Source organism: Cotesia glomerata, linkage group LG6 (genome assembly GCF_020080835.1).
Source record: "Cotesia glomerata isolate CgM1 linkage group LG6, MPM_Cglom_v2.3, whole genome shotgun sequence".
Taxonomy (NCBI): domain Eukaryota; kingdom Metazoa; phylum Arthropoda; class Insecta; order Hymenoptera; family Braconidae; genus Cotesia; species Cotesia glomerata.
Genome location: NC_058163.1, coordinates 26998810 through 27013565, shown reverse-complemented (window position 1 = coordinate 27013565; position 14756 = coordinate 26998810). Strand labels below are relative to the sequence as shown.

Sequence of the window (14756 nt, the reverse complement as noted above, 5' to 3'; positions counted from 1 at the left end):
TTTTTTAAGTTTGTTATCTAACACAATTTATAATTTATAAAAATGTAATGCTTTCTTAATTTCAATAATTTTCTTATGAGATTAAAGTTAGCAGTCACTAGAGAATTTTTAAACTTTTTTTAACAAACAAATTTGTTCAAAAAAATTGCATTTTTTATTTTTTAAAATTTCTACATGTCAATTTTTTTTTCTAATTTTTTTGCCATAATTAATTAAAAAAAATTATTAAGTATCTGCTAAATTTATTTTCATAATTTTCTTGTGTAAAAATTTAATAAATTCATTGAAAAGTCGGTAAGTAAATAATTTTATCAAAAACCGGCATAGAATTGACATCTCTGGGGGATTCCCATAACTATTTTGTAAAAAACCATCAGCGCACCCTTGTGAGTGTTTACTGAACGAAAACCATCTGTAGTTCCATATGTTTTGTATTGTTGAGTTGAAACGTGTCAAAAAGAATTAGAAAATTCCGTACATACCCCCCACGAGTGAATTTTCAACGAAACCAAACTAAGTACGGGGACAAACGAGCGATGGCCACGCAGCAATGCCGGTCAAGCGCCTTTTGGTGATGTCAACAATCAACCTGTCATATTCCAGTTCACTTGTAAAATATTCACTTTCATTATTGGTGTTGATATACTTTATTAGCTAATATCTAGTTTATTAATTAATTAGTTAAATTAAAAATGACGAGTAATAGCAGTACTAGATTAATAATATGTGCACTAGGTATATTCGTTTGTTATTTTTATTTTGGCATGCTTCAAGAAAAAATAACAAGGGGTGTCTACGGTGATGAGAAGAACAGTGAAAAATTCACTTACATGTTTTCACTTGTTTTCTTCCAATGTGTTGTCAATTATGTATTTTCAAAGTTTTTGCTGCTGACAGTTATGAAGGAGAATGATGACAGTACAAAAACAGTTTATTACGCTTTTGCAGCTTTGACATACTTATTAGGGATGGTATCCAGTAATATGGCATTAAGCTATGTCAGTTATCCGACACAAGTTGTCGGTAAATCTGCCAAACCAATTCCTGTTATGTTATTAGGAGTTTTACTCGGTAAAAAGGTAAACAATTTTATTATTTATTATCATTCTGGAATTTAGAGACTTCTGATCATTTTTATTCATTTTTTAATAGACTTATTACAGCAAAAAAAAATCTATCTCAAGAAGCTATAAAAATTATAAATGCAATTTTAAAAAAAAGTTTTCTAAGACTAGTTTAGATATCTCTAGATCCATAATTAAGAAATGACCTTGTATCTTGTGAACTATTGACATTTTTAAAGATATAAGCTCATTCCGATGTTGCACTCATCGAGACCTTTCATTTGAGTACCCACATCAATTTTTCATATATTTTATATATTTATATATATTATATATATAAATATATGAAAAATATATCAAAAATGCATGTGGGTACTCAAATGAAAGCTCTTGATGAGTATAACATCGGGATGAGCTTATATCTTTAAAACATATATATTTCATAATTAAGAAATGACCTTGTATCTTGAGAACTATTGACATTTTTGAAGATATAAGCTCACCCTGATATTACACTCATCGAGATCTTTCATTTGAGTACCCACATCGATTTTTCATATATTTTATATATTTATATATATTATATATATAAATATATCAAAAATGCATGTGGGTACTCAAATGAAAGCTCTTGATGAGTGTAACATTGGAGTGAGCTTATATCTTTAAAATATATATTACATAATTAAGAAATTACCTTGTATCTTGTGAACTATTGACATTTTTAAAGATATAAGCTCATCCTGATATTACAATCATCGAGACCTTTCATTTGAGTACCCACATCAATTTTTCATATATTTTATATATTTATATATATTATATATATATGTATATATGAAAAATATATCAAAAATGCATGTGGGTACTTAAATGAAAGCTCTTGATGAGTGTAACATCGGGATGAGCTTATATTTTCAAAAATGTCAATAGTTAAAAAAGTACAGTGTAATTTAAAAAAATTCATTATTTAATGAAGCAAAATTTTATTTATTTATAGTTCACAAGTGACGATAAGGTTGCTAGTATCTTTTTATTTATTTTTCTAGATGTACTTCTAAATAAGTAACTTGATGATTTCCGATTTCTTTTTTTCTGTAATATAAATATTCACTCACTTTTATTAAAATAAACACTAAGTTTTTTTTTTTGTATTTTTCAGTCATACTCAATGAGAAAATATTTATTCACATTCATGATCGTCGCCGGCGTGATTCTGTTCATGTTCAAAGACGGTAAATCAGCACCAGAGAAGCAGAGTGAACAAACTGGGTTTGGCGGTGAATTACTGATATTCTTATCTTTAATGATGGACGGTTTCACGAGCGCAGCACAAGAGCGTATGCGCGCTGAGCATAAATCCTCATCGGGGCACATGATGATGAACATGAACTTCTGGTCCATGGTGTTCAGTGGCACTGTTATTGCACTGAGTGGAGAAATGTTTGAATTTGTTAAGTTTGTTCAAAGACATCCCAATTCACTCTTTCATATTATGTCATTTTCGATGGCTGGTGCGTTAGGGCAGTTCTTTATCTTCCGCACGGTATCGGAATTCGGTCCACTGCCCTGCTCAATTATTACCACCACCAGGAAATTTTTCACTGTTTTAAGCTCAGTTTTGTTGTTTGGAAATACTTTAATTCCCAGACAATGGTTAGGTACTTTTATTGTATTTACTGCGTTATTTTTAGACGCTCTTTATAGCAGAAATAAGAATGTTAAAAAAGATGACAGTAAATAAGAAGAATTTAATTTATTATATAATTATAGCAATTTTAAAACTGCAATTATTTTTGGTCGTAAAAATTTTACTTTAAAATCAGATGATAATTTTATTAATTATATTTTATAATTTTTAATAAAATTTTTTTTATTTTTTGTACAAAGTAAAAAATTTTGTATGAATAAAAATAAATAAATTATTTTTAGTTCGCTAATTCAAGGCAAAAATTTTTTACTACACAATATTTGTGTGTAAAAAAAATGACATGAATTTTTATTTTAATTTTTAAGAAAATTTTTTAAAATTAACTTGCAGTGCTGATAAAAAATTTAGAATTTTAAAAAGATCAAAAATATTAAAAAATTTTTTATCTAAGTATATATCGCGTGCCTAATGCCAAAAGGGCGTATAAAAAATTTTTTTTTTGCCATTCTTTCTAGAATCGCTCAAAACGTAAAGATCTGCAGAAAAATAGTATTTTTCTTACCTAGGGCAGGAAAATAAGAAATGTCTCAGATTACATGTAATTGTTGACCGAGGCGAAGCCGAGGTCGACAAACATGTGATCTGAGGCTTTCTTATTTCCTGCCCGTGGTGAAAATACTATTTTTCTCCTCGACGGAGGCGGAAAGCGGCATTTTCATTTAGCGCAGCGGGCAGAAAATTGACGCTTTCCGCCCGGAGGGGAGAAAAAATTTTTGACGTACTAACGCCAAAAGGGCGTATCTTAAGATATACGCCCTTTTGGCTTTAGGAAATTATCGGTCTAAAGCCAAAAGGGCGTATAAAAAAAAATCAGGATTTTTTCAAAATTTCGAAAAACAGTCTTTAAAATTTTGAATTGTCCGGAGAAGGTTTGTATAAAAAAAATTTTTAAAAAGTCAATATTTTCGATGGTAGTAACTTTAAATTTTCATCATCTTGGACAGACCAATGATTAAAAAAGCATATGAATTAAAAATTTTTTCGCGTACTAGATTGTTCATATTTTTTATAGATTTCTTTTTTTTCAGACGAAAATGTAAAAGATGTACGTAGAGAAGGTGCAGGAATTGTACCCCAATAAACTTTCCGTATTTTGATATTAGTTTTTTCTAGTATTTTTTAACTTCGGATTATTATAATAATTTCTTGCCCGCTATAGCTGTAATAAAAGATATATTTTTGTTTAATTGTATACTTTTAGCGCGAGCGTAGGTATGCTCTACTCGCCTAAAAATTCAAACCACCGATTCCGTTGCATAAAATTGGAGTTAAAATCCATAATATGTATGCATAGAATGAAAAACACCTCAACGGGAAGTTAAAAATTATACGCCCTTTTGGTTTTAGATCACTAAATTTTCAGTGTTCTAAAGCCAAAAGGGCCTTTCACTTGAGACATACGCCCTTTTGGCTTTGGAAATTTTATTTTCATTTTTAGGCTTAGAACATGTTTACAAAACGATTGGCACCAAAAAAAAAAATTATACGCCCTTTTGGTTTTGCAAAGCCAAAAGGGCGTATAACTTTTTATAAGCCCTTTTGGCATTAGGAACGCGATATTACTGAAAGCTGAATATTATATAAATAATAAAAATAATAATTATTATTTTATGAAAAGATAATTTCTATAATTAAAAAATTTTCATGAAAAAACGACAGCTGACAACGACATGTTAAAAAAAATGTTTCCTTGTTGAAACCTACTTTTTTGTAAACATGATAAGAATATTTTTTATGAACAAAAATAATTGCATTGACCTAGAGTAATTAGCTTAAGTTTCATTATTACAAGCCTAATGCTCGAATATTTTCGCGTAAGAAAAAAAATATATATTATAATATTGTTATAAATATATTTTTCATTATCAAAAGACACACTACTTATAAACGGAAGTTACAAGTTTTATGGTGCTTCCAAAATAATTTTATAAGAACATTAAAATGCTCGAATTATTTATAATTTATTTTAAAAGTATTTTGTTATTCCAAATAAGTTTTTTCAACCAAAAACACTTGGCGGTTTTCTTCCACTTAAGTAATAAGTGTAATAAAATAAAAAATCATGGGAAAAAAATGTAGAAGAATTTTGAGAATTAATGAAGTATTTTATAAGTAAATAAATTTTTTATCTCATTAATAAATTCATTATTATGTCATTATAATTATAATTGATAATAATTATTATCAATTGTTGTAAACAACACAAAAGTACTTGAAAAAATTTTTTTTGTATATTTTTATCGGAATATAATCCAAACAATTACTGCTTATAAATAAATTAATAATTTATTTAATTAAATCAATAAAAGACTAATTTTGAATTTTTAATCCAGAAACAATTAATTTAAATAATAACTATTTTATTAGCACTAAAACCTCTTTCACAAATAAAAATAATTGTTGGTGATTTTCAATAATCTTCATAGATAAATTTTACAAATACTGTGATTTTTTATAACAGTGTAAAAATTCACTTTTATAGTTTACTTTATTTATTTACAAATATTTTAAAACTGTAAAAACATAAACTTTACAAATAATACAATAGATATGCCAAGCGTTATCATGCTTATGTTCACTTAGAAACGATAATGTTAAAAATTAACATCAGTGTAACATGCACAAAGTAATTAAATATTTTTTATTAAAAAAAAAAACGGTTGATATTTAACCTGTGTTGTTTATTTAAAAATTATTACTTATTTCTTCCCTTAAAATCCAAACCAATTTTTTCTTCATTAAATTTTTTTTTCAAAAAAAAAATTATTTTTATTTTAAAATAATTAATTCAATAGATAAAAATGAATAATTATTTTTCATTAAATTTTTTTTCAAAAAAAAAATTATTTTTATTTTAAAACAATTAATTAAATAGATAAGAAAAATTAATAATTTACTTCTTTGTAAGATTGATTTATTTATAAAAAATAAAGAAAATAAATTTGCACTATTCAAAATTGACTTTTTAAATAGTTTAATCAAAGATTTCTATTTAAATATTTTTTATTAAATAAAAAACAGTTGATATTTAACCTTTTTTGTTTATTTAAAAATTATTACTTATTTTTTCCCTTAAAATCCAAGCCAATTTTTTTTTTTCATTAAATTTTTTTTTCAAAAAAAAAAATTATTTTTATTTCAAAATAATTAATTAAATAGATAAGAAAAATTAATAATTATTTCTTTGTAAGAAAGATTTATTTATAAAAAATAAAAAAAGAAAATAAATTTGCATTATACAAAATTGGCTTTTTAAATAGCTTAATCAAAGATTCCAGGCGGCGCTAGTGGTACATTCGCAAGTGAGAAAACTATACCGGGATTCCCCGATTTATCTGTAAGAACTCGGAGATTGTCTGGCTGATATACATCTTCACTAGAATCTTCTTATTTAAATCGATATCTTTAAAACAATCACAAATTTTTCAATAAATTTAAAGCGGGGATCAATAAAAACTTATTAATAATTAATAATTCAAATTTTTATTCCTTCTGAAGGTCTTTTTTAGGTTAATAAAAGAACACGCTCTTCTAACCACCAAAATTTCTTCCTAAATTTATCTATTTAGTCCTAATTACAATAAAAAGTAACAATTAAATAAAGAAAAAGTGAAGTTGAAGCATCGCTGTCTTGTAGATTACTTAGTGACAACAAATAATAAACGGGTATCCATAAAGTTAAGTAGGAGGGATCAGTTTCATTTCTTGTCTTTCGGCGGCTTCACTTCATTTTATATCGTCTCTTATCAACCAAGCAATTATAAATATCGACTATAAAAATTACTGTAATACAAAACTTACAATTAAGAAAAAAAAAAAAAAAAAAAAAAAACACTATTGTTATTGAAACTTTTACGATGAATATTCGATTCAATAAATTTCTAAGTTTAGTGATAATTTTATCTCTGGGATTCAAGGCAATCAACAGTGAAGATCAAGGTAAGATTTCGTGATAAATAACTATAATTTTTTTTCTAACGCGTGTTTTATCGCAGGCTTAAGCTATGATTCAGATAATCTAACGCTAACAGAAATTAAAAATTGTTCTAATGAGCGTTCCGTCGAAGACTTTCCAGAAGATTTTTTTACAACAGATCAACTGCAGCATGGAGCTGCTTTGCTGCATACACTTTTTGGATTTTATTGTTTTTTATTAACTGCATACGTATGCAATGATTATTTACTACCGGCGCTTGATATTATTTGCGCGGAATTAAAAATAAGTGCCGATGTTGCGGGCGCGACATTTTTGGCTACCGCTAGTTGTTTTCCCGAATTATTCGTCAATGTTGTCGGTACTTTTTTGACGGAATCTGACCTAGGAGTCGGTACTGTTGTAGGAGGTGCTGTTTTTAATACATTTGCTACACCGGCTTTTGGCGCTTTATCAGCAGCGCAGGTAAATTTTATTATTTATAAAAAACATTTTCTACTTTTTTTCCTTATTTTCATTAATACCATTTTATGATTGTACTTATGACGAGCTTATCTAAGTAGATACTCTTGATATAAAAATTAAAAGAGGTCAATAACGTTCATTTATTTTCCTAAATATGTTAAAAAAACATTTTTTAAATTTATTTTTTCTTCCAGGGAATTCAATTAGACGGGTGGATTTTGTCACGTGATTGCATTATTTACATCATATCTGTAAGTGTGCTCGTAATCGTAATGTGGGATGCACGTGTTACTTGGTACGAAGCTATGATTTTAATGATACTATTTACAGCGTACTTCGCTTTATTGTTTTTAAATAAATTTGTTATAAAGTTTTCGAAAAATGTTAAAGAGTATTTTAGTAAAAATTCATCGCTTGCCGTTAAAACTGGTAAGTTGTTTTTAGATTTAATAAAATGGGTGTTTCAAATTATCTAATTGTTATAACAATTAGAAAATATACTTGCAAAATATATTTTGCAGTTTTTAAGTATTTATGTTTATCAATTTATTGTTCCTTAAGCAATAAACCTTATCTACTTGCTCGGCACATATAATTAGAATTATAAGTGTATGCACTTGTTTATTTTAATGTATACAGAACATTCATAAAACAACAATAGCTAGATGGTTTAATGAGGAAAAAGTTTACCAACAATGATTTTAATCGAGGGTTCGATCTGTTATTATTTTTATCGGAGTATTTTGATGGAGACTCGCTGCCCTCGCGGTTTTTGAAATACCGTAAATTTTCGGTATTAATGCGTTTACCATAAATTAACCGTTATAATTCTGAAACAATACGGTATTTCTGTGGTTATTTTGGCCAGTTTTTTTACTATAGTTATACAGCATTTCTACCGTACTTTTGCTGCAAAGTTCAGAAATAATACGATAAAATTACCGTAAAACTCTAGAACTTTTACCGTAAAAAATCTATCTATTAACTATAATATTACTATAATTTTACAATAAGAAAATCGTATTTCTACGGTAAAAATACCAAAGATATACAGCAATTTTACCGCGTTTATACTGATATAATTAAAGATATAATGCTTTTTACCGTAAGATGGGCGGTTGTGTTTATTACTCGGTGAGTCTTATTAGGTGACTGAGTAAATAGATGCGGATAGTGACTCTGATAGCTCAACTGGTAGAGCCTTCAGCGCGTAACTAGACGATCCGGGTTCGAATCCCGGTCTGGACTAAAAAAAATGATAATAATAGTAATAACAGAGAAATTAATTTATCAGCCTCTTAAAAATTATTCATGATAATTTATAATATTATAAAAAAAAATTTTAAGCTATTGAAAAATAGTAGTAAAGCAGCATATTTTTGGTATTTTGCCGGTAATAGAAAGTAGGGATCTTCTTTTCCGGTTTTTTGCTGCAATAGTGCCGCAGATATACAGTAAATATGCGGTACATTTACGGTTTAAATGCTGTTAATATACCGTAATTTTTCTATTGTAATGCCGTAAATATTTTGAATTTATTTCGTAATTTTTTCGTAATAATTCGACAAAAAAACTGGCTAAAATAACTGAAGTATTACGGTAAAAATACAGCATTTATATCGTATAAATACCTAATCTTTACGGCATTTCCAAAACCGTGAGGGTGATAATTGATTTCGCTTTCAAATTTAGTAGATTAAGAGAGAAAATTGATCGCATTTTTTCCCGTTTTAAATTGATAAAAAAACATGTTTACTTTTAAGTAATTGTTATATTTAAACAATTATTATTCAAAAATTAAAAATGCTTTAAATATTTAGTTTTCTTATGATCATTTTAACTGATTTGGAACACCAAGTTGTAAATATAATAATAATGTAATTAATAATTATGAATTACAGAATCTAAAATAAACAAAGAAATGTTAAATGGATCTTACAAGCCATTTGTACACGGTGAAATGAAAATAGAGTACAGAAAAAGTATACAGATTACTAGAAAAAAAGAAGTTGAAAATGGTATTTGTAATGCTGATGCTATTGAAAAACTTGAAGAGTATATTGAGCCAGGTATATTAAAAAATATTTATTAATTTTGTTTTATTAAATAATGAATTTTGTTGAATTGCTCTGTACTTTCTTAAATATTGACGTTTTTTAAGATATACCCATACAGGAAGCCCCAGAGTTGAACGAGACGGGGCCATGCCTGGGACATTATTGAGAAGCCCATCTTGGCAAACCTATATTGTCCCATGCCCGGGCCATAACTGGGCAATCAGCCTTGGCTATTCCAATGATTACCCAGGCTTGGGCCAAGACTGAATAACCTAGCCTTGGCCAATCCTAGAGTCACCCTAACTTGGACCAAGTTTGTGTAATCTAACCTCGGCCGTTGGATGGTAACCCTAACATGGGCCAAGACTGAATGACCTAGCCTTGGCCAATGAATGGTAACCCTAACTTGGGCCAGGACTGGGCAATCTAGCCTTGGTCAACCCAATGGCTACCCGAGCTTGGACTAGAACTGGGTCTCCCAGCCATGGCCATTCAATGGCGATCCAGACTTGGGCCAGGACTGAGCAACCTAGCTTTGGCTGACTCAATGATTACCCGAGCGTTAGCCAAGACTGGGATGCCTAGCCTTGGCCGTTGTTGAATGGCAACCCAGACTTGAGCCAGAATTGGGCAGATGTGGGTACTCAACTGAAAGGTCTTGATGAGTCTAACATCGGAATGAGCTTATATCTTTAAAAATGTCAATAGTTCTCAAGATACATTAAAAAAACTGCAATATTTATGAATTTCTTCCAAACAAAGAGAAATGCTTTACTACTCGATAGATTTAATTATCTATTTTCAAGCAAAGAATTTTTTTTTTCGAAATTTTAATTTTCAAGAGAACTTATGAACAATTAAAATTTTTATTTAATAAAATGATTTCTTGACAGATACTCCATTTGTTTGGCCGAGCGGAAGTTTTCTAAAAAAATTCTGGTTTTTATTGACATGGCCAGCAAAACTAATTTTATTCGTAACGATACCAGACACTCGGTATAAAAAGTTTCATAAGTGGTATCCGATAACTTTCATAATGTGCATTATGTGGATAGCCATATCGTCTTATCTAGTCAGCTGGATGATGACTGTTGTCGGTGATACCCTCGGTATATCTGATTCTATTATGGGTATAACACTTTTATCTGCCGGAGGTAACATGCCTGAACTAGTATCCATTGTTATTCTTTCCCGCCAAGGTAAGAACTGTTTATAAAGCTGAATTGATTTGTTTAGTTAATCTAGTCAAAAATTGACAACTCATTTAAATTTAAATTAACAAGTAAATAAGAAGAGTAAATAAATGTTTAAAAAATAAAAGGCCGTCTGAGAAGGTTACTTGATAATGTACTTGTTGACCTCAGACATAAATTTTATCATTAATAATAATAATTGTTTAAATATCGTAGGAAATGGAGATATGGCGATGAGTAACACACTCGGAGCTAACACGCTGGATATTTTACTGTGTTTGGGCTTACCGTGGATGATCAAAACTATTATGACAGGAAGCGATGTCGTAATAGAATCGGGTGCCATCGCTTACAGTGTTATGTCGATAATTGTCTGTGTTGTGGGATTTTTTGGTGTCACTGCCTTCTACAAGTATCAGTTGAACCGCAAAGTTGGATACGCTTGTCTTGTTATGTACGTACTTTTTTTGACATTTGCTATCCTCATGGAGACTGATATTATTTTTTCAACTAGTCGATGTATAACTAATGATAATATGTTATAGAAAAAATATACAAGTTAGATTTTTATATTGAAATTAACAGACATTTGTCAATTTTTCGGATTTCCATAACTAAATTGTTGTGAAAAAATTCAACATTAAGAAATTAAAGAAAACTAGCAGCTTTGCAGTCACTATGTCACTGCTGTGACTTGTGAACTATAAATAAATAAAATTTTGCTTTATTAAATAATGATTTTTGTTAAATTGCACTGTACTTTCTTAAATATTGACGTGTTTAAAGATATAAGCTCATTTTAATGTTACACTTATCAAGAGCTTTCATTTGAGTACCCACATGTATTTTTGATATATTTTTCATACATACATATATATAATATATATAAATATATAAAATATATCAAAGATTGATGTGGGTACTCAAATGAAAGGTCTCAATGAGAGTAATGTCGGGGTGAGCTTATATCTTTAAAAATGTCAATAGTTCACAAGATATTTGTTAAATTGCACTGTAATTTCTTAAGTATTGACGTTTTTAAAGATATAAGCTGATCCCGATGTTACACTCTTCAAGAGCTTTCCTTTGAGTACCCACATGCAGTTTTATATATTTTTCATACATACATATATATAATATATATAAATATATAAAATATATGAAAAATTGATGTGGGTACTCAAATGAAAGGTCTTGATGATTGTAATGTCGGGGTGAGCTTATATCTTTAAAAATGTCATTAGTTCACAAGATACAAGGTCATTTCTTAATTATGTAATATATATTTTAAGGATATGCTCATCCAAATGTTACACTCATTGAGACCTTTCATTTAAGTACCCACATGGTATTTTTCATATATTTTATATATATGGTATTTGTAAAATATATAGATGTATAAAATATATATAAAAATTTGATGTGGGTACTCAAATGAAAGGTCTCGATGAGTGTAACATCGGAATGAGCTGGTATCTTTAAAAATGTCAATAGTTCATCAGATGCAAGGTCATTTCCTTATTATGTATCTGGAGATAGAGAATTTTTAAACGCAGCCTAAGTACTTATAATGGATTGATTTTTTTAATTTTTTTTTTTTTTTTTTTTTTTTTTTTTTAATAGGAAAAATCCTAAAAATTGTCAGATGCCTGCTAATTTCATTTTTATGTTAGATTAAAAACAAATTTTTATTTTTTTTTTTTAAATATAAAAAAAATATTTTCCAAAATTGTACTTATAGTTTTATTAATTTTTTATATGAATATATTTTTACTTGTGAACAATTAACTTATGTATGTGTAGTTGATAATACACGAAAGACTGATTTAGTTTAGTTATTTATTGATAGACAAAAAAATTATAGAAGAAATAAAAGAACAAGATGAAAGTTATGAAAAAATTAATTGAATTAGTAATTAAATTCATTTTTAGTCAATATATTTTGTATCATTTTAATAAATTAAACATAAAGAATTATTTAATTTTTTGATGCAGCGCTAAATTGATAAAATGAAATTAATAAATGTATATTGTATATAAAGTGAGTAATCTCATGACTATACAATTAAGGTGTATATAAAAATATAAATATGAATATTTAATCAATCGCTGAATTCTATCAGCAGATAGATAAATTTTTAATTAATTTATAAATAATAAGGATAAAATAAAAATTTAAGTCAATAATTATTTCTTATAAAAAAAATTGTATATTGTTTTAATTAGCAGAAATTAATTTAAACCTAGACCTTGTGATGAACATGTGTTAAATTAATAAATGTATATTATTTAATATAATTAATTCTTAAGAAGCTTATTGTATTTATGAGAGTAAGGATTAAGGGTAATTGTAATAAAGATAAATAATATAAATACACAATGGTATTTCGTACTCATTTTTACGCGATCGAAACTTTATTTAATTGTTGGCATTTTGATATATAACAATAAAACAATTTTATTTCACACACATTCACACACTCACACATCTGCACTTTTACACTTACTTACTAATAACATTTTATCTCCACACATTGCGTTTATAAATTTTTGACTCATTGCACACATACTGCCTATAATCGAGGCTTTATTTTTTGTCACTTGCCAATGTTCAATAGTGTTTTTTTTTTTATACAAATATTTATTTGTATCCGATTAAAAAAAGTTCAAATGTTTTTACAAATTATTTTTTGTCGCATACTTTTTTCGTTAATCATATACATATACAAATACAAATACATGTATGTATGTATAATGAAGGATGAACACATACAATAATTGGAAATATCGACGTTTTCAGTTTCATTTATTAACTTTTGTTTCGGTAAAAAAATTCGTGTTTATACAAATTTAAAATAATCCAATTTATAGTTAATTGTGTTTCTTTTTAAAAAATTCATTTATCGCAGCGATTCTTTTTTTTTGTTTTACGTGAATTACAGATAATTGGGTTTGTTTATGCGACATTTAATTGATAAAAATGATTATTTTTTTTTTTAATCCGTTTTTTTTATTTTTTTCTGGTTTATAAAATTTTTTAAGAGATCCCTTTGCTGCTCATATTTAAAGAAAAATTTATTTTTGCAAATGAAAACATCAATTTAATAATCAAAAATTATTAAACCCAAATTTATTAATTTTTAAAAACAATTATTAATAAAAAATCAATTTTTTATGTAGAAATTTTACAAAGTACGCAAAAAAGAAGATATACAAGTTTGTTGGAAGTTAGTTCAACAAAATGGCGCATGTGAAATGGCGGAATGCGCGCGCAACCAGTGAGTTTATTTTCTCACGCGTCACATGAAAAATTGGCGACTTTTTGGTAAATTTTATTAAGCAAGTAAAAAATTAATAATTGTTAACTCTAAATTCAACAAAATATTACTAAGAAAATTTTTGTGCCGCTTGGGTTTTGTATACAGATAAAAAAATTAACGACTCATAAGCCAAAATCTTGAATATTATTCAGAAGAAAATTTTTTTCTTGAGTCAAGAGAATAAATTCTTGAGTCAAAAAATTAATTTTGTTTTAAGTAAATTTTTCTTGTCTCAAAAATTTATTCTCTTGACCAAAAAAAAATCATTTTTTTCAAAATAATATTCTTGGTTCAAGATTTTGGCTCTTGAGCACTGATAGAATTTCTTAGCATTTAAGAAGATTTCTTTGTATTTAAGAAATAATTTCTTAAACATCATTTCTTAGTATTTAAAAAATATTTCTTAGTATTTATAATATTTCTTAGTATTTAAGAAATATTTCCTGAATACTAAGAAATATTTTTTAAACTCAGAAATGATGTTTAAAAAATGATTTCTTAAATACAAAGAAATCTTTTTAAATACTAAGAAATATTTTTTAGATACTAAGAAATACTGATAGAAGGATTTCTTAGCATTTACGAAGATTTCTTTGTATTTAAGAAATCATTTCTTAAACATCATTTCTTAGTATTTAAAAAATATTTCTTAGAATTTAAGAAATATTTCCTGAATACTAAGAAATATTTTTTAAACTCAGAAATGATGTTTAGAAAATGATTTCTTAAATACAAAGAAATCTTTTTAAATACTAAGAAATCTTCTTAAATACTAAGAAATATTTTTTAAATACTAAAAATTGATGTTTAAAAAATAATTTGGAAAATACAAAGAAATCTTCTTAAATAGTAAGAAATCCTATCAGTGAGTCAAGTTAATTTTTTTATCAGCGTATAAATCTTCAAATTAATTATTTTTTATTACGTAAAATATTTTTAAAAATGCGCAGCAAGTGGACTTGTAAATTTTTCACGTTAAAAATTTAGACACGATGAAACTATGCAATGTGAC

General features: G+C 27.2%; 2 protein-coding genes across 4 annotated transcripts in view; both read left to right on the top strand.

Annotated features, from left to right (window-relative positions):
• Positions 1-14756, top strand: part of LOC123267841 (solute carrier family 35 member B1 homolog) — a 33308-nt gene that overhangs the window by 15388 nt on the left and 3164 nt on the right. Inside the window, exons 2-3 of one of the 3 annotated variants that reach the window (XM_044732719.1) lie at positions 684-1079; positions 2227-2886. In XM_044732719.1, the coding sequence (XP_044588654.1) occupies positions 693-1079; positions 2227-2808 (969 nt within the window). In that variant the 5' untranslated portion in view covers positions 684-692 and the 3' untranslated portion in view covers positions 2809-2886. Of the gene's footprint in view, positions 1-408; positions 1080-2226; positions 2887-14756 lie in introns of those variants that run through there. The other 2 variants (XM_044732720.1, XM_044732718.1) reach the window with 2 other exon arrangements.
• LOC123267839 (sodium/potassium/calcium exchanger 4-like) lies at positions 6337-11051 on the top strand. The gene is made up of 6 exons (XM_044732716.1): positions 6337-6714; positions 6771-7174; positions 7369-7603; positions 9076-9243; positions 10125-10430; positions 10641-11051. Exons 1-6 carry the CDS (start codon positions 6633-6635, stop codon positions 10967-10969), a joined length of 1524 nt encoding a protein of 507 aa, XP_044588651.1. The 5' UTR covers positions 6337-6632; the 3' UTR covers positions 10970-11051.